Source organism: Drosophila sechellia, chromosome 2R (assembly GCF_004382195.2).
Source record: "Drosophila sechellia strain sech25 chromosome 2R, ASM438219v1, whole genome shotgun sequence".
Classification (NCBI taxonomy): domain Eukaryota; kingdom Metazoa; phylum Arthropoda; class Insecta; order Diptera; family Drosophilidae; genus Drosophila; species Drosophila sechellia.
The window spans coordinates 1,539,356-1,565,238 of NC_045950.1; the positions used below are offsets into that span (position 1 = coordinate 1,539,356).

Here is a 25,883-nt window from a genome sequence, read left to right on the forward strand (position 1 = left end):
ACTCCATACTTCTGTATTTTAAAGACATATCTGGAAGGTCGAGAACGAAATCACGGCGAGAAATAACTACTCTATATATCCAATGTGGAGTCCCACAGGTCAGTGTTCTCGGACCGCTACTATACTCCTTGAACACTGCTGATATCCCTTTCCCGAGTTTCGAACACATGGAAGCACCGAACAAGGCTCGTATGGCAACCTATGCGGATGACATCGCAGAGAGAGAGCTGTGATCTGTGAGAGCTGTGAATGCGCACTGTATCGTACCGATGTGGTTATACGAAATCTAGATTTGGGGAATTGCAGCCAAATCTTATTATAAACGTATCCAGGTGATGCAAAATCGCGCACTACGACAAATAACCAACTGTCCTTGGTATGTACTCCATAAAGGCCTAAATCTTCACACAGTTGAGGCACAAATTGGAAGACACACAAGTAGATACAGTGACAGATTACTGAGTCGTATCAGCCTTTTGCTACTCCCACTCAATCACAATCAATCCCCCCGAAAAATTTTTCGATATTTTTTCATATTTATTTTAGTCTTGTAAATTTCTATCGAGTTTCCAAAAACCTTTTTGGTACGCCCATTTTAGCGCCCACAACCCACACAAACTACCACACCCACTCTAACGCCTACAAGTCACCCAAAACTGCCCCGCCCACACCTTTGAAAAATGCGTTGATATTTTTTCACATTTTTATTAGTGTTGTAAATTTCTATCGATTTGCCAAACAAGTTTTTTCCACGCCCCCTCTTACGCTAACAAACCGCACGGGCGTGGCAGTGCCCACACTTAAAAAATGTTTTATATTTTTTCATGTTATTGGTCCTTCAAACGCCCACGCTTTGGAACACTTTTTAACTTTTTTCTCATTTTATTTCCCAATATCTATCGATATTCCAGTCTCTCCATAAAATGCCTTGCAAGTAGCTGTTCTGGTGCGAAATCCTGTCACAGCGATACATCTTTCAGATGTCCCCTGTAATGACAACAAGGTGCGAACGAAACCGGATTTCATACATATGAAACAGCTTGGCTGGATGACTGGACCCGACATGAACAGATCATTAACAGAGTAACCAGAAGACGTAGACGTGGATACGTCAAAGACGTCTAGAAGCTTAGTTGTAGATCAATCTTTTTCATGACAGTGATGCGGACAGAAATATCGCCAAGAACTGACCAGGGATGAAGGTTAAGGTACCAATTAAGCTTCACCTGAAGAGATAGAAACCTCCGCATGGCCTGCTGATAGGAATCTCCCAAAACCTACAAGCCTAATTTGGCCGGCAACCGGACAGTATAATCACCAGACGGCTTGCGGGCGAAGTCCTTCACGAAGCGCGCCTCACAGTCTAACTTTTCCTTTGTAGACTGAACTATTGTTTCCGGACAACTTCCAACCACATCAACATCAAGTCTTCCATTATCATTGTCCTTAGGGTTCTGGGATGGAAGCTATTAGGGATGTGCCACTTGGCCGTACACAAGCTCCAGATAAAACCATCCCAAACGAGTTTTCTGTATTAGCGGCAACCCTGGCAATATTTTCAAGTGCCCGATATCAATGTTGAAGCTTGTCTGCTGATCAGTAATATTTGGGGCACATGTTGCAGCTAGGTTTGTAGAGTAGCCCGAAGCAGTGGAACGCTGGATAACACGACCAAAATGGGTTTTTACCCATCAGTTTCCGAAACTTAATTTTTTAAGTTGAAGCTAGTTGGCAAATCGGGATGTAATTAGATGCAATTCGGAATCAATCAATGCTCTACCGGGAATAAACGATCCATTACGGAGGCAGTGGCTAACAGCGGAATGTGACTACAGAAATCCTGGGCAATGATTGCAGTGGCATTGATAAGACTCAACGTTGAAGGAACGAATGCATTAAGTGGCCACTGCTCGGAAGAAGGGAATGCGTTTTCAAAATGATGTCACCCGCCTCAAATACATGTAGTATCCCTTAAGTTAAGTCACCCGCCAAACCAATTAATTATTGTCCTCTCGTACAGATCTTAAATAAATAAACGCACGCTACAACAAAAAAAAAAAAAAATAAATAAAAAAATTAAGATAGTTCCCGTAGTTTAGAAACTGATCCATTGCCTACTGCCTTCAAACCCAGAATATCCGTCATATGTGCCTGAAAGCCCAAACGCCGATTATCAAATCGGGCTTTCAATAAATCTAACGCATAGCATAGTAGCATAGTTGCTGTTCGAGATTTCCAAGGATCGGATGGTATCCAACGCAGAATCTTTCAAACCAGACTTTAGGTGCAGTAACTTCTTAATGTTGGTAAGGTCCGGTTGGCTGTCTATAATACTCAAACAAATTTCTGTCCAGTTCCCGCTGAATACTGGAAGCGGAAAAGGCGGCAATGCAAGCGACCTATATCGCGACTGATGCCGTGGATAACAGCAATTATTCGGCGTGACACCTTCGGCAAGCGTGGAATGCGAAGCAAAATAGGCATTACGCTTCGCTATTTACGCTCGTATTTGTAATTCGTCGAAGTTTTCACTGAACTTTTTGCCGATTTCGGCAAACTGCAGTTCTATAAGCTCGTTGTAAAGTTTCTCAAAGCTCGTCGATTTGTTTCAGTCTCACAGGCAGCGGTTGTTCATCGCAGCCGCTTAGCTTCTCATTTCACAAAGATAATTTCAACCTTTGAACTCTTGCGTGCAGTTGACTTACGCTTCAAAAAGTCCACTCTGTTTAGGCTGATTTCATTGGACATGGCAAATAGATTCAATAGCAACACAGCGCGAACACAAAATAAGAGTACGAATAAGAGAACGACAAACAGCTAACAGCAACTAAACAAACGGCAGTATATTTTAAATATATATGTATAATTACAAGTTCGCAATATTCCTAAGTTTAAAAAAATATAATTTTTATTAAATGAATAATTACAATCTTTTATTTTTAGAAGAACACCGACTGTTTTCATAGTTATAGTTATCAAGTTTGTGAGTCCGAACTTGAACGTGGAAAAATGACAATTAAGTGAGGGCTTAGGCTTAGGCAAGAAATGTTTAGCTTAGGCGATGGATGTTAAGTCTACTAGTGGGTGACTTAGAATAGACATAGAATAGAAGATTATATGTTCGCGAACATGACGAAGTTTCATGCTGACGCTGAAGTTCCACAAGGAAGTGCTTTAGGTCCATTGCTGTACACAACTTCCTCAGCTGACTTACCGACTACAAATGCTGTAGAGATAGCAACATATGCTGATCATACTGCTATTATAGCCACGATAGGGTCGGCAAGATCATTCGACAACGTGTTCGGGACGTGTTTCCACGTAGCCTCAGGCTACGACTGAAACAAGTAATATACACAAAACGACAACCCAAAAACTTCGCAATTAAAATCAATGACAATCAAATATTATTACACCCATATGCCAAGTACCTTGGAATAACTATTGACTCAAATCTAACATGGAAACAGCACATTCTAAATAAACGAAATGAAATAAAAAACAAATTTCGACAACTTAACTTCGTAATAGGAAAAAACTAGCATTACATAATAAAATTGCAATATACAAGGCGATAATAAAACCAATATGGACGTATGGAATATAACTCTGGGGAACTGCCAGTAAATCCCACTTACAGCTAATTCAGCGAACGCAATCGAAAATGCTTAGAATAATCACAAAAGCTGAATTGTACATTAGAAACGAAGATATCCATAATAATTTAAACATAGAAACGGTCAACGAAACTATTAAAAAAAAGCAGCAAAAACACACAAATCAACTACTTAGCCACCAAAACTCAAACTTGAGACAAATACCGAAGACAGAGATGGAACCAAGAAGATTAAAACGCAGAACTCCAACAGAATTAAATTATTAATGTATTAGCGTATTCTTGCACTGGGAAGGGCCGCTACTTTTATTTTTCGCATCTAGTCAACCACTTACTTATTGTTATTTTTTAAAAACAGATTGTAACTTAAAAGTAAATTAAATAAAAAAAAAATAAAATAAATCCCAGCCTAGTTAACTAGACTCACATACTAAATTCTTTGAAAAGTATGTAACAGGCACATAAAGTATATATATTCTTGATCAGGGTCAAAGACGAGTCGATCTAGCTATGTCCGTCTGTCCGTATCGAGATCTCAGGAACTATTAAAGCTAGAAGATTGAGATTCAGCATACAGATTCTAGAGACATAGGCTCAGCGCAAGTTTGTTGCCACACCCACGCTAACGCCCACAAACCGCTTCAAACTGTCACACCCACCATTTTGTACCACCATTTTTTTTTAAATTAATATTGTTCCGAGCCAAAAAGGTAAACCAAACCTTTTTCTAAAACTTTTTATTGCAGTTGCACTACCTAATTTTATGACCGGTTTTTAAGCACTTTATGCAAAATGTGAGCATTTTCGCTTCTTTGAATTAATTAGCTCGAGTCCGGGTTTTGAAGCTCTGGCATTAATGAATTGAGTGCCAAGGAGCATTGCAGAACGCACAGGTCGCAGGGCTGAGGCATGAGGCATGAGGAAACCTGATGTTCTGCTACTTTGCACCCGGCTGCCTGGAGCTTAGCTTGTTACGGCGAATTCCAGTTCTCCAGCGTCCTGCTTCACTGCTCTAGAAACGATGCCATGGATTCCCATGTTGGAAGTGCATTCTAGAAGACTGGTCCTCCAAATGCTCCTCCCATTTCGCCTGACTCTCCGGATCCAGCTTTTGAATAGATACTTGAGCGATAATTCATCCATCGATTTGTTCCGTTGGGCCCAGACAGTTCACGAAGCATTGAAACAGAACCACTCTACACTGCCCTTAGCCTCAGAATCTCAGTAATGTGTGCCTGGAATGTAACAAATTCAATGCTATAGCATAGTTTCCATCCGATATTTCCAGCGCAGTGTTCCTCAGATATGCGTAGATGCTGCAACTGCAACTTTTCTATGTTTGTGAGTTCAGGATTGCTATGTATTATCGTCGTAAACATAGAATAGAAGTTCAGCCAGTTTGATCGCTCAAGAGGGTCCTATGCCGGAGTGCTAATTAATTTAAACAGGTTTGCGAGATTTGCCCTATTTACGTCGGGGTCACCAAATCTTGAGCTTATTATTAGCTGTTCCGAAGGCTGGAAAGCAACCCACTGAAATAGATGCATATAGGCCCATTAGTCTTCTACCCGCGCTAGGGAAAATGTTGGAAAGGGTAATATTAGAACGCATCCTCAAACTTCCAAGCGTGAGCCAAGCTATTCCAAAGTGGCAGTTCGGTTTCCGAAAAACTCATGGCACTCCAGAACAGCTACACCGAGTGACAAACTTTGCATTGGAGGCAATGGAGCACAAGATGTATACAACAGCTGTATTCATGGATATACAACAAGCCTTTGATAGAGTTTGGCATGATGGTCTTCTAAGAAAGCTTAAGACCATTTTGACGCCACAGCTATTTCTTCTTATCAAAAGCTTTCTATCGAACAGACAAATCGTCTACGCGTACAATCTCAGCAGGCGTACCCCAGGGCAGTGTTTTAGGCCCGACTCTTTATTCGCTGTATACTTCGTATATGCCGAATTCCTGGTGCTGTACAGAAGTTGAAGACGAAAACGTTCTTATTGCAACCTATGCGGATGACACCGCGGTAATGGTCAGGAGTACAAGCATAAGTGATGCAACCAGGGGCCTACAGGAATATGTGACGGCCTTCGAGAAGTGGGCAACTGAATGGAATATCGGCATTAATTGCAGCAAATGTGCTTGCGTCACATTTACAAAAAGTCTTTTGAACTGCTCTGGAATTTCCATGCTCGGCTCCACACTTCGACACGAGTCCTTCTACAAATACCTCGGGGTGATTTTGGACAGAGGACTAACGTTTCAAAGTCATACGACTATGATCAAGCAAGCAGTACTTTCAAGGGCTGCAAAAATGTCGTGGCTCTTATCGCCGAGAAACAAACTCTCACTGGCAAATAAAGTTCGCCTGTATAAATCCATCCTGACCCCAATTTGGATACGGAATTACGGCCAGAACTAAGAACTGAATAAAATAAGAGTTGCTCAATGTAAAGTAGTTAGATCACTATGTAACTCCCCCTGGTACATGAGAACCAGAGATATAGAAAGAGATCTTAATATTCAAAGATAGGCGATGTATTGAGGACCAATGCGAGATTATTATAATTATTTGTTCATGGAAAAGAAATCAATTAAATATTGTTAGAATAACTTAATTTGTAAAGTAATGTACAAGTAATGCATAAATTTGTATGCCTATGCTGTAAAATTTTATGTAAAACCTCGTAAAGCTGCCACATAGGTAGCAGTAAACTTGTTTAATTCCGATTAATAAAATTTACAAAAAAAAAAAAACAGCACTAATTTTCAATGCTATTTTAACGTTCCAAGTGTTTCCTGGCTGGCTGTTATTTTAATGATCCACAAGCCTGGAAAACCAGAAGTTGATCCTGAGTCGCATCGGCCTATAAGCCTCTTACCCTCCCTTTCTAAATTATGGGAGAGACTTATTGCCAATCGGAGCAACGACATTATAAGGCAAAGTAATATCTTGCAGGATCATCAATTTGGATTTCGAAAGGGACACGGCACTATAGAACAGGTCCACAGACTGGTGAACCATATATTACAGGATTTTGACGACTGCGATTACTCCATACTTCTGTATTTTAAAGACATATCTGGAAGGTCGAGAACGAAATCACGGCGAGAAATAACTACTCTATATATCCAATGTGGAGTCCCACAGGTCAGTGTTCTCGGACCGCTACTATACTCCTTGAACACTGCTGATATCCCTTTCCCGAGTTTCGAACACATGGAAGCACCGAACAATGCTCGTATGGCAACCTATGCGGATGACATCGCAGAGAGAGAGCTGTGATCTGTGAGAGCTGTGAATGCGCACTGTATCGTACCGATGTGGTTATACGAAATCTAGATTTGGGGAATTGCAGCCAAATCTTATTATAAACGTATCCAGGTGATGCAAAATCGCGCACTACGACAAATAACCAACTGTCCTTGGTATGTACTCCATAAAGGCCTAAATCTTCACACAGTTGAGGCACAAATTGGAAGACACACAAGTAGATACAGTGACAGATTACTGAGTCGTATCAGCCTTTTGCCACTCCCACTCAATCACAATCAATCCCCCCGAAAAATTTTTCGATATTTTTTCATATTTATTTTAGTCTTGTAAATTTCTATCGAGTTTCCAAAAACCTTTTTGGTACGCCCATTTTAGCGCCCACAACCCACACAAACTACCACACCCACTCTAACGCCTACAAGTCACCCAAAACTGCCCCGCCCACACCTTTGAAAAATGCGTTGATATTTTTTCACATTTTTATTAGTGTTGTAAATTTCTATCGATTTGCCAAACAAGTTTTTTCCACGCCCCCTCTTACGCTAACAAACCGCACGGGCGTGGCAGTGCCCACACTTAAAAAATGTTTTATATTTTTTCATGTTATTGGTCCTTCAAACGCCCACGCTTTGGAACACTTTTTAACTTTTTTCTCATTTTATTCCCCAATATCTATCGATATTCCAGTCTCTCCATAAAATGCCTTGCAAGTAGCTGTTCTGGTGCGAAATCCTTACACAGCGATACATCTTTCAGATGTCCCCTGTAATGACAACAACGAAACCGGATTTCATACATATGAAACAGCTTGGGCTGGATGACTGGACCCGACATGAACAGATCATTAACAGAGTAACCAGAAGACGTAGACGTGGATACGTCAAAGACGGCTAGAAGCTTAGTTGTAGATCAATCTTTTTCATGACAGTGATGCGGACAGAAATATCGCCAAGAACTGACCAGGGATGAAGAAACAAGAGACATATGCCTAAGGACCAGATACTCCCTTATGAATGCAAAATATTGATACCAATTAAGGTACCAATTAAGCTTCACCTGAAGAGATAGAAACCTCCGCATGGCCTGCTGATAGGAATCTCCCAAAACCTACAAGCCTAATTTGGCCGGCAACCGGACAGTATAATCACCAGACGGCTTGCGGGCGAAGTCCTTCACGAAGCGCGCCTCACAGTCTAACTTTTCCTTTGTAGACTGAACTATTGTTTCCGGACAACTTCCAACCACATCAACATCAAGTCTTCCATTATCATTGTCCTTAGGGTTCTGGGATGGAAGCTATTAGGGATGTGCCACTTGGCCGTACACAAGCTCCAGATAAAACCATCCCAAACGAGTTTTCTGTATTAGCGGCAACCCTGGCAATATTTTCAAGTGCCCGATATCAATGTTGAAGCTTGTCTGCTGATCAGTAATATTTGGGGCACATGTTGCAGCTAGGTTTGTAGAGTAGCCCGAAGCAGTGGAACGCTGGATAACACGACCAAAATGGGTTTTTACCCATCAGTTTCCGAAACTTAATTTTTTAAGTTGAAGCTAGTTGGCAAATCGGGATGTAATTAGATGCAATTCGGAATCAATCAATGCTCTACCGGGAATAAACGATCCATTACGGAGGCAGTGGCTAACAGCGGAATGTGACTACAGAAATCCTGGGCAATGATTGCAGTGGCATTGATAAGACTCAACGTTGAAGGAACGAATGCATTAAGTGGCCACTGCTCGGAAGAAGGGAATGCGTTTTCAAAATGATGTCACCCGCCTCAAATACATGTAGTATCCCTTAAGTTAAGTCACCCGCCAAACCAATTAATTATTGTCCTCTCGTACAGATCTTAAATAAATAAACGCACGCTACAACAAAAAAAAAAAAAAATAAATAAAAAAATTAAGATAGTTCCCGTAGTTTAGAAACTGATCCATTGCCTACTGCCTTCAAACCCAGAATATCCGTCATATGTGCCTGAAAGCCCAAACGCCGATTATCAAATCGGGCTTTCAATAAATCTAACGCATAGCATAGTAGCATAGTTGCTGTTCGAGATTTCCAAGGATCGGATGGTATCCAACGCAGAATCTTTCAAACCAGACTTTAGGTGCAGTAACTTCTTAATGTTGGTAAGGTCCGGTTGGCTGTCTATAATACTCAAACAAATTTCTGTCCAGCTCCCGCTGAATACTGGAAGCGGAAAAGGCGGCAATGCAAGCGACCTATATCGCGACTGATGCCGTGGATAACGGCAATTATTCGGCGTGACACCTTCGGCAAGCGTGGAATGCGAAGCAAAATAGGCATTACGCTTCGCTATTTACGCTCGTATTTGTAATTCGTCGAAGTTTTCACTGAACTTTTTGCCGATTTCGGCAAACTGCAGTTCTATAAGCTCGTTGTAAAGTTTCTCAAAGCTCGTCGATTTGTTTCAGTCTCACAGGCAGCGGTTGTTCATCGCAGCCGCTTAGCTTCTCATTTCACAAAGATAATTTCAACCTTTGAACTCTTGCGTGCAGTTGACTTACGCTTCAAAAAGTCCACTCTGTTTAGGCTGATTTCATTGGACATGGCAAATAGATTCAATAGCAACACAGCGCGAACACAAAATAAGAGGTACGAATAAGAGAACGACAAACAGCTAACAGCAACTAAACAAACGGCAGTATATTTTAAATATATATGTATAATTACAAGTTCGCAATATTCCTAAGTTTAAAAAAATATAATTTTTATTAAATGAATAATTACAATCTTTTATTTTTAGAAGAACACCGACTGTTTTCATAGTTATAGTTATCAAGTTTGTGAGTCCGAACTTGAACGTGGAAAAATGACAATTAAGTGAGGGCTTAGGCTTAGGCAAGAAATGTTTAGCTTAGGCGATGGATGTTAAGTCTACTAGTGGGTGACTTAGAATAGACATAGAATAGAAGATTATATGTTCGCGAACATGACGAAGTTTCATGCTGACGCTGAAGTTCCACAAGGAAGTGCTTTAGGTCCATTGCTGTACACAACTTCCTCAGCTGACTTACCGACTACAAATGCTGTAGAGATAGCAACATATGCTGATCATACTGCTATTATAGCCACGATAGGGTCGGCGAGATCATTCGACAACGTGTTCGGGACGTGTTTCCACGTAGCCTCAGGCTACGACTGAAACAAGTAATATACACAAAACGACAACCCAAAAACTTCGCAATTAAAATCAATGACAATCAAATATTATTACACCCATATGCCAAGTACCTTGGAATAACTATTGACTCAAATCTAACATGGAAACAGCACATTCTAAATAAACGAAATGAAATAAAAAACAAATTTCGACAACTTAACTTCGTAATAGGAAAAAACTAGCATTACATAATAAAATTGCAATATACAAGGCGATAATAAAACCAATATGGACGTATGGAATATAACTCTGGGGAACTGCCAGTAAATCCCACTTACAGCTAATTCAGCGAACGCAATCGAAAATGCTTAGAATAATCACAAAAGCTGAATTGTACATTAGAAACGAAGATATCCATAATAATTTAAACATAGAAACGGTCAACGAAACTATTAAAAAAAAGCAGCAAAAACACACAAATCAACTACTTAGCCACCAAAACTCAAACTTGAGACAAATACCGAAGACAGAGATGGAACCAAGAAGATTAAAACGCAGAACTCCAACAGAATTAAATTATTAATGTATTAGCGTATTCTTGCACTGGAAAGGGCCGCTACTTTTATTTTTCGCATCTAGTCAACCACTTACTTATTGTTATTTTTTAAAAACAGATTGTAACTTAAAAGTAAATTAAATAAAAAAAAAATAAAATAAATCCCAGCCTAGTTAACTAGACTCACATACTAAATTCTTTGAAAAGTATGTAACAGGCACATAAAGTATATATATTCTTGATCAGGGTCAAAGACGAGTCGATCTAGCTATGTCCGTCTGTCCGTATCGAGATCTCAGGAACTATTAAAGCTAGAAGATTGAGATTCAGCATACAGATTCTAGAGACATAGGCTCAGCGCAAGTTTGTTGCCACACCCACGCTAACGCCCACAAACCGCTTCAAACTGTCACACCCACCATTTTGTACCACCATTTTTTTTTAAATTAATATTGTTCCGAGCCAAAAAGGTAAACCAAACCTTTTTCTAAAACTTTTTATTGCAGTTGCACTACCTAATTTTATGACCGGTTTTGAAGCACTTTATGCAAAATGTGAGCATTTTCGCTTCTTTGAATTAATTAGCTCGAGTCCGGGTTTTGAAGCTCTGGCATTAATGAATTGAGTGCCAAGGAGCATTGCAGAACGCACAGGTCGCAGGGCTGAGGCATGAGGAAACCTGATGTTCTGCTACTTTGCACCCGGCTGCCTGGAGCTTAGCTTGTTACGGCGAATTCCAGTTCTCCAGCGTCCTGCTTCACTGCTCTAGAAACGATGCCATGGATTCCCATGTTGGAAGTGCATTCTAGAAGACTGGTCCTCCAAATGCTCCTCCCATTTCGCCTGACTCTCCGGATCCAGCTTTTGAATAGATACTTGAGCGATAATTCATCCATCGATTTGTTCCGTTGGGCCCAGACAGTTCACGAAGCATTGAAACAGAACCACTCTACACTGCCCTTAGCCTCAGAATCTCAGTAATGTGTGCCTGGAATGTAACAAATTCAATGCTATAGCATAGTTTCCATCCGATATTTCCAGCGCAGTGTTCCTCAGATATGCGTAGATGCTGCAACTGCAACTTTTCTATGTTTGTGAGTTCAGGATTGCTATGTATTATCGTCGTAAACATAGAATAGAAGTTCAGCCAGTTTGATCGCTCAAGAGGGTCCTATGCCGGAGTGCTAATTAATTTAAACAGGTTTGCGAGATTTGCCCTATTTACGTCGGGGTCACCAAATCTTGAGCTTATTATTAGCTGTTTTTGAGCAATTAAAAGACGAGTTTTCTGTCGAGATTTTGAACTATATCTTTTATTGATTGAAGCGATATGTATCGCATCGATTCGATATGTAGAAGATAACGATAGCGAATGATAATGAGAGACTCGATTGAAGAGCGAACAGCAAAACGCTAAGCCAAAAGTATTGGTGCGAGAGGGGAGAGCTTAAATGCTCACGCAGCTGATCTGCGTGATGATAAGATGATATTGCTCCACAGCTGAGTTGTAGTAAAGTTGAACTGCGTCTTCAAAGCTAGCATGTAAACAAATAACAATATTAGGAATCGTTGGCGACTGCTTGACCCGACAGCGATGTTTAATTAAAATATATGTATGTACCAACTTTTGATAGCCAATGTGTAAAAAAAGATTTTGTCAGAACTGATACATGAGAAATCATTAAAGCATAAGAATGTTGTGAACATTTTTAGAAATTAAATGAAAACTGGTAAAAAACAAACTAGAACACAGATAAGTCAAAGCCAATAATCGATGCATCATCTTTTATTTTACTTCTGGTTCGTCGGAATCTCCCCTCTTCAGACATTTCAACGAACTTGACCAAAACTTAATATATGTATGTTGCAACTTGGTTTCTTAGATCAAAATTGATTTCGACCGGAAAATCGTATTCTAGCACAAGTACGCACACATGCAAACTTGCTCGTGTATTGTTTTAGCAAACACAAGGAAGATCATTATATTTTTAGATTATTACGCTCTCAATCTTACGCGAGCGGAGAACAATTTTGGACGTCACAAAAAAAGTGCAAAGTGCAAAACCAATATATGTTACGCATCTTGTTATTTTTAATTCAGTGTAAACCAAATATGTATTTGCAGCTTTAAACTTATCAAGTTACGTTTACGGATTGGGGTCCATCAGGCACCTTTAATTAAAAATATTTGTAATTTGGTGATAAAATTAGGAACTTTTTCATTAGAAATGTAAGTCAGTTTAAATAGATTTTCAAATTTGTTTAATTTAGATTATGTTTTGCTACGCATGTCTTGAAACGGCTTGACTTAGAAATTCTTTACAAAATTGCAGTCTTTGAAGTTATTTATATAAATTATATAATTTCGAAGATTTATCAGTCCTCAAAAATCCCACTCATTCCGCACATGACAAAAATCGTTACATGTCACAACACTGTTGATGTACGTGTATACGTGGATATACAAACAAATGAATGTTTTGTGCATCAAAGGTTCCTGAGTGATATTTTGCTTTATGTGTTGTTTTATTTTAATCATAGCAAATCGACAAGATAAAAGTAATGTAAGTTTCACAGGAACTGATAAATGAGATTCATACAAATCTAAGCGTCGGCATTAATAAATTTATTGTAAATTTGGAATGTAAGAACATATGTATGTTCATATTTATAAACGTTAATCAAATAAAATTTTGAGTTATGTGATAAAAATAATTATATGTGAAAACCTGTCTGTACATATTGAATTTCATATATTCAGTCTCCTCGGATTGAATCGGTATGAGCGTACGAAAGTTCTTCATTAGAATATTAATTAGGAGTGACACCGATATCTTCAAAAATACACACATACGTAATTGCACACAATCTTAAAGATTTGTTGGAAAATATTTAAAAGCGAAGGAAACGTTTATCTAATGCATAAAGTACCTGTATATAAATAACTATATTATTGATCAGGATTACTAGACAAGTCGATCTTGCCATGTGCTTCAGTTATACGATGAACTTTTCTCGAATTTGTTTTATGAAATGTACCTATTCGTCGGTGCATAAACAACTTTTCATTTATTTTCTATTAACTTTAAAAGTAACGTTGAATCAATATGAAATTTTGGTTATTGCATAAAAATTACATTTAAACCAAGACTGCATCTCTACTTTCCTTTTAAAAGCTAACGTGCTGGCTTAACTCAAAGAAGGCGGCGTAAGCCGCTTTCACTCTTGCATATCGTTAATTCACACACACGTATATGCCCGAAACCCACAATGTGACGTTTACTTTAACTTACTTTACAACATCCTTTAGTCTTACAGATTATTACTATTTGTTTGAGAATCAGCATACAGATTCTAGAGACATAGACACAGGCCCATAACCCATGTTGCCATGCCCAATCTAACGCCCACAAACCGCACAAAACTGCCACGCCCCCACTTTTGAAAATGTATTGATATTTTTTCACATTTTTATTAGTCTTGTTAATTTCTATCGATTTCCAAAAAAAAAAAAAAATTGCCACGCCCACTCTAACGCCCTTAAACCGCAAAAAACTGCCACGGCCACATTTTTTAACAAATTTCTGGATATTTTTTATAATTTAATTAGTATTTTAAATTTGTATCGATTTGCCAAATCAATATTATTTTTTGCATTGTTATAATTATTTGAATATCGCATAGAAATAGTAGTAGCCGAATATACATATGTACATAATATCACATAATACATTTCAAAAAAGACATTATTTTAGAAAAATTGTCAGTAGAGTATTCAGCTTGCGTAAAAATAAAGAAGACAATGATTGTTGGTTTTTATTATTATGTTTTAATAATATGTTTTTTTTTTTTGCAATAGACAGTTTCCCTCTTATTATTTATTTTATAAATGTTTGTATTTTATTATTTTTTTGAAATGTATTTTTTTATTTGGAAAATAAATTCTAGATCGCAAATTTATTTAATTTATAAGTTGAAAAATTGATGTTGCAAAAGATTCTATGCACAGTGCCCTGTCAAAGTATGTCGTCAGTCCCGTTTTACGTATTATTAATTATAAACACAAATTATAATATGAAACTGTTACTTAATTAAAAAAAAACACTTCTTTAAAAAAAATAAATAGTCAAGGTATACATTTTTAAATAGTATTTGAGTAGATCATTTAGCAACGAAATTGCCCGAAACTCGAAATATGTAATTCCGGTTCGTAGAACAAAAAAAATTTCGGCCCGAAAATCGTCTTCTAGCACAAGTACGCACTTACTCGTTTATTCTTTTAACACACACAAGCAAGTACGTTATATTTTTAGATTTTATACGCTCTCAATTTTACGCGAACGGAGAGAGAGCAATTTTGGTAGTCAACAAAAAAGTGGATGCATAGTCCAAACCAATGAATGGCCGTTACGCATCTTTTTATTCTATTATGTTTGCTTTAACCCGGTCACTAGGTTCAAATCAATAAGGAATTCAATAAGACAATTTGGAAATCTTGATATACAAGCCTTAGGAATGATACGAATAAAAGAAAGATGTTAGACATTTTTTTAAGTGGTTGGCACGCACTAGGTATAAGTAGCATTTATCTCGAAATCTACATTTTTTTTTGATTTCCTTTTGATTTTCCTTTTTACTTACGAATTTCTATCGATATGCTCACTAAGTTTTTAAATATCTTCCTAGCACACAGCTGAATATAGGATTCATGGTAGTCTTGAGAATCTGTGATTGTTATGAATATTATAAACTAGTACTAGGTGTTTTAAATTCGATAGTATTTTTTTCACAGTACATAAAAAAATATCTCTTCATAATTTAATTTTTCTCATTTTATTCCCCAATATCTATCGATATCCCACAAAATGATTTTCGCGTTCACATTCCCCATTATGAAAATATAAAATATTTTGCAAAAGTGTGGGCGTGGCAGTTTTGGGCGGTTTTAGGGCGTGGCAAAAGGTTTTTTTTTTGCAAATCGATAGAAATTTAGAAGACTAAAAAATCTTTTAAAAAAATACAACACATTTTTCAAACGTGTGAGCATGACAGTTTTGTGCTGTTTATGGGCTTAAGAGTGAGCGTGTACAAAATGATTTTGTCATACCGATAAAAATTTTTAAAACAAGTAATTAAACAAAAAGTAAACCTAACATTTTTCTAATGTGTCATGGTTGTTGGAGACTTCATGCACCTTCTTAGCCATTTTTGGGGTCGAATTTTCTTGCTTTGCGGATGTGTAGCGGGTAGAAATTTAAAAAGCGAAACCAAATTAACGGTGTCTACTTTCAGGACTAACTCTACGACAATTCCGAGGCACCGAAAAAAAAGTAGCAAATACAGAGTCCCGACAAAAAAAGTTCTAATAACTCCGATGGAGATTTAAGCTAAACTTTCCAAAATAGCCACGAATTTAAAGAATGGGTCAAAGACTTATTTCCATAGATCGAAAAAGATTATTCTGGAGCTGGCGGCAGAGCAATGCGAAAGGCTTAATCATAGCTCGTATAGTATACTTTTAGGGTTCAAGTAAATGTACATATACTTTGATTATAATGTTGTGACCAATTTCACTACAGTTATTCTTTCTTATGTTTTTACTGTATAGGTTAATTAACATGATGTATTGTCTTTGTGTAGCGGGTTGCGAGTCATAATACGACGAACTCTATTCGTTTGACCATATGGCAAATAGTTGCGAATATGACTTTAAAATTAAAAATTTACTGATTGCAGCTAAATTTTCATTTTAATGAAAACGCAGTTGTGTCATTCCAAAGCGCAAGTGTAATGCTGTTCCACTTTTTGTTTTAATTTAGAAAAAAGAAACGAAGGCTAATATTACACTAGCCTTACCATAGGGGTATGTAAAAATGCTATTAAAAGGGTTAGCAGATGGAGCATTAATGTCACAAGTGCTGTTCCTTGGAAACAATCTGCGATGCCGAAATTGTTATAGAAACATTAAATAAATTCTTTTGCTCATTAATGACAGAACGATATAGGAATATATATCTTTTTAATTCGTTTCCGATGTTAATGCATACTTTATTGTAGATTGCTATGTAATGTGCAATGTGTTCTATAATCTGCATGTTGCATCCCCAGATCTAGAGTCTCGATTCTAGACGTCATTGTATCTTTGGAACAACATAAGTGTCAACATAATCAGTTTATCACACAAACTAGAAGTCCGCGAAATTGTAGTATTAATTAGGCAACTTAAGATATCTAATTTACGATAATCACTTACTAGATTTGCAAAAACGAAAATGGAGCATTGAGAATGTTTAGTATTTAACAAAAATTGTGCCGTGTATTCCGCCCAAAAGAAATCTTTTATGATTAATGCCATAAGCACCCTGTTTTGTTGGCTCGGTTTTGTAATACTGTATGTAAGCCTACATATATTGTGATCGGACAACCCGTGTGTTATCTTGAATAACAAATTTTTTTATTTACGTTGAAAATAGTTGTTTGTTTCGTTTATATTTTAAAAACTCTCTACATATTTCTGTGCATAATGAACATTACGATTTCACAACTAAGTAAGAAAAGAAATTAACTTCACTCGGTGACGCCATTTTGTCCAATTTTTGTATACTGCTTTATAAATGGAATTTGGTAAAAAAAGGTAAATTTTATTCAAGTTTATGGCCAATTTAAGTAATAAATGCTCCACATACTTTTTGTGTTTTGACAAAAGTTTAAAATATGTAAATATGTACGAAATGTTTTATAATATTAACCAGTTTATCTGTATTATTGTTTAAAGGTAATGTAAAGTACATGGAATGTAGAAGTGTCTTCAACGCGAATGCACATATGCATATACATGTCTATGTATGTATGTATATGTATGTTTATATGTTTTTATATGTACGTATGTATGCTCTTTTATGTGTATACATAACGTATTTCATTTCAAGGTAACACAAAATCGTTAATTTTCTTTCTTTTAAGGTATAAGGGTGGTCGGACACCTTCTATTAGGTCCAGTGAAAGGCGTCGTCCTCAAAGTGTTTCATCTATATCCACACTATCCCCGAGAGTTGTTTTGTCAAGATTGGAACCAAGGGAGTTTGAACGTCTTCGACTATCCTACAAAATTGCAATCGACCAAAGAAGATCCAGAAGCTGCCGTGGCATGAACATGGGTCAAAAAATTAGTGGCGGAGTCAAAACAGTTAGTCGCAATGATTCACAGTCTACATTCAAACCAATAATACCAAGAGAGTTGCAAGCTGATTTCGTTAAACCAGCACGAATCGATATATTGCTTGATATGCCGCCAGCATCTCGAGATCTTCAATTGAAGCATTCATGGAACTCCGAAGATCGGTCTCTTAACATTTTTGTAAAAGAGGACGACAAGTTGACATTTCATAGGCACCCAGTGGCTCAAAGTACTGATTGTATTCGCGGAAAAGTCGGACTTACAAAGGGATTGCATATTTGGGAAATTTACTGGCCAACAAGGCAAAGAGGAACCCACGCTGTTGTCGGGGTATGCACTGCAGATGCACCTTTACATTCAGTTGGCTACCAAAGTTTAGTTGGATCAACTGAACAAAGTTGGGGCTGGGACTTAGGAAGAAATAAATTATATCATGACTCAAAAAACTGCGCTGGAGTTACATATCCAGCCATTCTTAAAAACGACGAAGCTTTTTTAGTTCCAGATAAGTTCTTAGTAGCGTTAGATATGGACGAAGGAACACTAAGCTTCATTGTTGATCAGCAGTACCTCGGTATTGCGTTTAGAGGACTGCGAGGAAAAAAACTATATCCAATTGTTTCGGCGGTTTGGGGACACTGTGAAATAACAATGCGTTACATTGGTGGATTAGATCGTGAGTAAATTTGATATATGAAATACATATAAGATATACCAGATTCTATGAAAAAGTACATTCATTTATTGTTAATCGGGGTCTCGGAAACTATGCGAGCTAAAAAGTTATGATTAGGTATGCAGATTTAATTATGGAATATGGTGTGCAAGTTCGAAAATGCTTTTCGATTTCTATTAATATGCTCTGATAGGGCTGAGTACATCCCTTGAATATTTAAACTAAATTTGTTTAGCCTTGCAGAGGGATGTACATATGTGTCATGTATGTATGTACATACATATATATTTCAGTATATATGCATTTACATCTAATAATATAAGTAGAAATATACCTATTATATAAATACCTATTTGATATTTACAACTTTTTTGAGAAAAATGTTTTCAGTTTTTATTTGATCATATATATTCTTATAGAATAATATTAATATTAAATATTAAACAAAGGAGAATGCTAAAGTCGAGTTGTCCGACTGTCCTTACTCGTTAATGGAAATTTCATAATTTTTCAAATTTTAAAATTGTTTCAAAATATAAGTGTGACCGTTTTAGTCGTTTTTTTGGTATACGAACAGACGACCAGGCTAGATCGACTCGGCTCTTGATCCTGATCAAGAATATGTATACTCTATATAGTCGGGAACGCTTCCTTCTGCCTGTTACATACTTTTCAACGAATCTAGTATACCCTTTTACTCTACGAGTAACAGGTATAAAAGGAAGCGGGTATAAAAATAGATAAAGTTTCGTTATTTTTAATCAAATAGTTTTTTCATGCAATACACATAAAATGTTTTTAATATATAAAGTTGACACTTTTAGAAATATATTTCTATTTTAGTTTTTGCCTTCTCAGAGTCTGCATTCCCTCAACTGGGATGTACCGTATGGAGTCTATTTTGATTTCGATCGTTGTACCCCTCCGACTTGCTTTTGGAGGTTGTGAGTTGCGTCACTTTTCATATGGATTGTGTAAATCTGTGCTCTTTTTTAAAAGTTCTGCGGCTTGGTTTCGTACATATTCGTTTACCTTTGCAGCATAATTCACTGGTGTGATTATGATTATATTAATCATAAAAATTATTGATTAGTATCACTAGCCAAGTCGATCTGGACATGCCCTTCCACATCGTCGAGATCTCGGGTAATGTAAAAGCTAAACAAGATTGGAGATGCAGATTCCAGAAACCTAGACGCAGCGAAAGTTGGTTAACTGATTTTGCCATGTACACAAGCTGGCCAAGCTGTTACGCCCACACTTAAAGAATGTTATGATATTATTCCATTTTCTTATTTGTCTTATAATTTACTATAGAGATCTCAAAAAACTTTTTGCCACGCCCACTCTAATGCATATCCCCAATGTCAGAAAACTGTTGAACTCACATTCGGTTTTCCATTAGCTTGGTAACGGGAATCTGATAGTCGGGGAACTCGACTATAGCACTCTGTTTTGTTTTAAATTAATTTCTGATTACATGATCATTGCGAAAAGTACATTAGCTATTTAGATGTCGTATGGTATTTATTAAAAAACTATATATATTTTTACAAAAAAACAATTTCTTACATTTATCTTTTAAGCTGAACCGTTGCCCCTAATGGATCTTTGCCGAAGAACAATTCGTCAAAAAATTGGCCGCACAAACTTGGAGGAGCACATTCAACAGCTTCAACTTCCTTTATCAATGAAAACGTATTTATTGTATAAAAACCGCAGATAATAGTTTTGTTAAGTAGATGGAGGAGCAATTTCAATTTTTGCTGCATGTGATGAAAGCAGCAAATACTAATTGTGTTAGATTATAATAGTATTAGATCAATGTTTGTCTGTCCTCCAACAGGAAAATCATAGGTATACAATTCGTAATAATACTTTACTTTAGCTATAAAGATTGATTGTATATTAAGAAGCATTCAAATAATAGTATGTACACGGAATGACATCTCATCTTGCAATAAATTGGAGAATCGTGTTTCTTCATGTAACATTATTTAAAAACTATACTCACTTCGTGTTATATAAAAAGCATATTTGTATAAATATTAAAACTTAAAAAGCGCAGTTTTAATTATATGTATGTATGTATAAATAATTCTAACAATATTTAACAAAACTAAGCTCTGAAAGTAATTGGTTTACTTTTTATAAATATATTTCGGGAGAACAACTTGAAATATCGAAAATATTTATTAAAATTTGTAAGCTGCTTTTAATTTTTAGGCAAAAGGCCTGAGGACATAGAAAATTCTGGAAGTAGCGCAAATCACAATTACAATATTGCTCTATAGTTGCTGAGTAGTATTCAATAAAATGATATTAAATTTTTACATAAAAGTATGTAACGGCCTTAACATGCAAGATTCAATATATGTTTTCCTTTAAGTGTTCATAAACAGAAATGTGTTTATGCGATGTATATTATTTCTAAACCCAAAGTAAAGCATACAATTCAATCCTGATGTGCGAGTTTTACTTTTTGCAGACTACAATATTTGACGTGACTGCATGCCTACTTTGACTTGCTACAGTTCATATGGAATTTTCAAAAAATAGCATAGATCAGTAGAAAGGTATTTTACGCTTTTAGTATAAAAAATTGTGCATTGCAAAATCCATAAATTCGTATATCTTCTCTACTTACTCCCGAAACTCGTAGAGTAAAAGGGTATACTTGATTCGTTCAAAAGTATTTAACAGCAAAAGGCATTTCCGGCTATATAAAGTATATATATTCTTGATTAGGATCTATAGCCGAGTCGATCTGGCCATGTCCGTCCGCATGAACATCGAGATCTCAGGAACTATGAAATCTAGAAAGTTGAGATTCAGCATACAGATTCTAGAGACAAAGAAGCAGCGCAAGTTTTTTTGCTGACCAATGTTGACCTATGCCACGCTCACCCTTTAGAACCATTTTTCCAAAATTTTTCATAATTTTATTAGATATGTAAATTTCTATCGATTTTCGAAAAAAATGTTGGCCACGCCCGCTCTAACGCCCTAAAACGGCCAGGCCCACATTTTTTAACCATTTTACAATTTTTATAATTTTATTAGTCTTGTAAATTTTTATCGAGTTGCCAAAAAACTCTGCCTCTCTAACGCCCTAAAGCCGCCGAACCGGTTCCACACTTTGGAACTATTTATAAATTTTTGTTCTATTTTTTCCCCAATGTCAGAAAACTGTTGAACTTTCACATTCGGCCTTCCACTAGCTGAGTAACGCGTATCTTTAGATAGGAAATGATGATGAATGAATGATTTTTTGTCATTTTTTTGAAGTAACAAGTCAATAACAGCCTCCCCCCACTTGACCTGAGCGCATGGCGAGAAGCGCGCTGTTTGACATGTCCATATGTCCGTCCGTATAATCTTAGGACTATCAAAGACCGAATCTTGATATTAAGCATGCAGCTTCCAGAGACAAAAACTGCGCAAGATTCAGATACGCGTTACTCAGCTAGGGGAAGTGAGAAGGATAAATTTCATCATTTTTTTGGGATATCGATAGGTATTGGAAAATAAATTGAGAAAAAAATTAAAAGTTGTTCAGAAAAGTGGGCGTGACCATTTCAGGTGTAAGGAGGGGTGTGGCCAACGTGTTTTTGGTATACCGATAGAAATTGGCAGAACAAATAATAAAGCAAAGGAAAATAAAAACATTTTTCAAACGTGTGAAAGTTTTTTGTTTAATCGATAGAAACTAACAAGACTAACTACGTATGAAAAAATAACAAAACATTTTCAAAAGTGTGGGCGTGGCATTTTTGAGCGGCTTGTCGGCGTTCGTGTTGGCGTTGCAAAAAGTTTTTGGCATATCAATAGAAATTTCCAAAAATTAATAAAATATCAGAGCAGTTCAGAGTGGCCGATCTGCGTTTCGTCATATCCATCAGCATATTTTCGATGCTGGCAGAGCAGCAGCGAAAACTCGTGCAGTCCACCGTATTGATTTTTAGATTTCAGCCCAACATTGTTGCTCAGTTCAAGTTGCTAGCGCTGCAGTTTTCAATTTGTTCCAGAGAGGCGTCATGTTATTGCTGAAATGGGCCGCTTTTCGCGCTGATGCATGCTATGGGCGGGCGGCGCATTTCTGTCGGCACATTGCTACCGCTGCTCTGTTGTTGCTGTCGAACCAACGATGGATGATATTCCAGCTCGTCGCTGTTGCTGCTGGTGTTATGGGGTATCGGCTACATTGTTGTAGGCACTTTAACTTCTGCGGGCATTAGGGCTGAAGAGGGGTAGCGGGAAGGGGGTGCCTGCTTAAACTCCTACCCACTACAATATCTGTGTCCCACAGATCATTTGATCTTAGATGATGTTTTGACGGCGTTCTCCGCCTTAGATTTGCTGAGGGATCTGGATCAAGGGAGTCGCCAGGGTAGGGACCTGGACCTAAAAGGAATGTTCAAGAAATTTCATAATTGGCTGCCTATCACGTAACTTCCCGTTGTTTATTTACACTATGTACTGTTCTTATTCTCTTAATCAATCTGCCTCTACTTCTATCAATCTGCTTTCCATACATAAGCTGTTTGATAGGTGCTTTCACTAAGAGTTTCCAGTGTTGGAAGATGAATTCTACTAGATTAATGAATGGTCACGTCCTTTGGGTTCCTTTAACATTTGCTAGTAAACCAGCGGACAGACGGGCATGGCCAGATCCATTTGGCTATTAATCCTAATCAAGAATATGTATTCTTTACATGGTCGGAATCGCTTCCTTCTGCCTGTTAAATACTTTTCAAATAATCTAGTATACCCTTTTACTCTATACTATACTATATAAATAGCTTACCAACCGAATAATTACTGTAGAAAGCATTATAGACCATAGACGCAAACATGAAAAATTTAGGTACGACTTAAAAAAAAGACTCTTCTAACTCTTTCACCTCAACCATTGTCTAAATATGTGTTTAGACATAAGTAGGCAAACTATACACATGGTCTATTTATGGGCTGCAATAAACATGTCACGGGACAGCATAAGTGGAAACTACAGATGAGTACGATTGCAGCGGCCTATTGCCGGAGTGTCAAGTGATATGACCACGCGGGAGGTCCAAACATAGATTTAAGAATAAAACTCAGCTGCATTTACCAACGCAGACTGCGGCGTCTTACAAGACCTGCAGTATATAATTAGATGATAAGAACCTATGTAAGAATGAATAAAAGACGATGCATTCGCAGCAGCGAGTCAGTTAGCTTCAAACACCCGAATTGAACTCAATAAGTGTACGCACAAGTGTATAGTGTGTACAACCATCTAACCCACTACCCCCCTTCATACAAAATATGGGCTAATATAAGACGTTTCTGCGGACTTAAACCTCTCTGGCGACTGGAACTGTTCAGAGGAGTTCCGAAAGAATACAGAAACAACTGCCAACTGCCCGAACCATAGAATAAAACACAACTTATCTCGAAATTACATATCTAAGCCCTCCAAACATGAAAAGGATCTGCCATAGGACAAATGATTAAAAAAAAACAATACATTTAAACATATAACGAAATAGTTAATAGCCAAATACCACAAGCTTTAAAACAAGCCTAATCATCCCAATCCATCAATCCGAATACCATCAAAACTCAAACTTCATTTTACCGACCCATATTTTTTAACTGCTGTATTGCAAAATCGCTAGAAAATCATAGCTAAAAGACTCTGGTGGATTGTGACATAACTTAAATTTTTTTTTTCTTCTTTTTTTTTTTGGTCTATTAGCTTTCAAAGCGAACGGTCGTGTTTTTTTTTGCGCCCCGGTTTTTATTTTGTGTTTGTCCAACCAGCCGTGGTTTTTAATAATCTTCTTTAATTATCATATATTTAAACATAATTATTAAAGATCCGTTGTCTTCGCGAGTGATTCTTTTGTGATTTGTGCAGTAGTTTAAACAACAAATATACAAAGTATTTTGAATTTTTCGTCTTTGTGTTTTGTTTACTCTCCCTTTTTGTGCGTTGTTCGCAGTGGTGTTTGGTGTTGTTTTTTGCATGCACATAAACTGCACTTTTCGCTCTCACTCTCTCTCTCTTTCGCTCTCCCACAAAAAAATCTAAATTTCTCAGCGTGCAGACTGCTCTCGTGCGGTTCTTTTAACAGCTCGCTTGAAACTTTTGGTCTTGTGTTTTGTTTTGATTTTGGACAAATATGGAAACCGTAAATGTTGTCTGCTTTTATAAAAATTGTTGCCAGGTTAAAAAACCTGAGCAGCCAAAAATGACTTGTTGGCTATGTGATAGAATGGTGCATACTAAGTGCGCTGGTTTTAATGGCCGTACAAGCGATGACCTAGCAAAGGGTAAAAATCTAAATTACTGTTGTGATGCTTGCCTTGTGGTTGCGATCGAGATGAAATCGTTTATGCGCCAAACTAAAGGTGGCTTGAAAGAACTGATAAACAGCTTTGGCGTAGCTAGAGATAGTTTTCGTCGAGCCGATGATCTTCTTTCCGCGCTTAATTCACAGTTTAATGGCCTTAAGCTATTAGATGAATCTCCAAAGCGCAAAAAAGCCGCTGGGGGTAGGCTGCCTAAGGCCCCGCAACCACGGGCAAATGATCAACAGGACTCCACAACTGATCATCTGTCAATCCACATATGCTGCTAAGATCGGCAGCTAAAAAAGATTCGGAGCAATCCGATCAATCAGCTGTGGATGGACCCCACCCAGAGATTGCTAAAAATTCCGAATTGTCTGCACTGCTTTCTCAACCAGTGATTCCATCTGTCTCGATTAGTTTACCACCACAAGGGAACATTGAGTCCGGACTACCGGCACAAGTTGGCGCTTCAGAAATACAATCTGCAGGGCCAAAACCCCTCGCGACTAAAGACTCCAGACTCAATACTCGCGACTCCACTAAAGAAACAAATTTTCGTTTTTCGGCTTTCCCCTGATCAAACATCGTCGGATATATTGTCTTATATACAAGACAAAACCAAAGCCGATAATATAAAAGTGGAAAACTTTAACTTCTCTTACGCTAGGGACATATCATCTTTCAAGATAACTGTCCCAAACAAGCTCTTTTCGACCATATGCTCGGGTGATTTTTGGCCGGATAGTATGGTGGTAACTGGTATCAACTTCAGAATTGTAAAACAGGCCCAAAAATATTCAACTACATGAAAAACTTCATGATTAACTGGAAAATAATTGTCCGTCTCGGTCCGCATATATCGAACCCATTACCCCTATTCAATGGAATCCCCCAATGCTCACCCATATCCGTAATACTATTCCTTATAGCTTTCAATAAATTATCTAACATCATATCCCTTTACAATAAAATAAAATTTAATAATAAATTTCAATAAAAACATATACAGACTTCAGCACGAACAACCACTTAAACAATATAGGGAATTGCGGTTCCTAGTCAGGGGCATTGCGAATTCTATCTAAATGCCAACATATGTTAAAA

The 25,883-nt window shown here is 37.4% G+C and overlaps 1 protein-coding gene and 1 long non-coding RNA gene across 5 annotated transcripts; one reads left to right on the forward strand and one right to left on the reverse strand.

The window, feature by feature from the left end:
• Positions 1-11,868: 11,868 nt before the first annotated feature.
• LOC116800398 lies at positions 11,869-12,957 on the reverse strand. The gene is made up of 2 exons (XR_004361335.1): positions 12,730-12,957; positions 11,869-12,119 (listed from the first exon to the last, which is right to left on the reverse strand). It is a non-coding gene; the product is annotated as an uncharacterized LOC116800398 (long non-coding RNA).
• Positions 12,958-13,056: 99 nt separating this feature from the next.
• LOC6620141 (protein gustavus) lies at positions 13,057-20,896 on the forward strand. 4 transcript variants are annotated; one of them, XM_032715102.1, is made up of 4 exons: positions 16,971-17,218; positions 17,360-17,463; positions 17,548-18,437; positions 20,024-20,896. In XM_032715102.1, the coding sequence occupies exons 2-4, from the start codon at positions 17,402-17,404 to the stop codon at positions 20,161-20,163; spliced, it is 1,092 nt and encodes a 363-aa protein (XP_032570993.1). In that variant the 5' UTR covers positions 16,971-17,218; positions 17,360-17,401; the 3' UTR covers positions 20,164-20,896. The 4 variants fall into 4 exon arrangements, with proteins under 4 accessions (XP_032570995.1, XP_032570993.1, XP_032570994.1 ...); XM_032715103.1 differs by having other exon boundaries at positions 16,972-17,218; positions 17,360-17,427; XM_032715104.1 differs by lacking the exons at positions 16,971-17,218; positions 17,360-17,463 and adding an exon at positions 13,057-13,148.
• Positions 20,897-25,883: the final 4,987 nt, after the last annotated feature.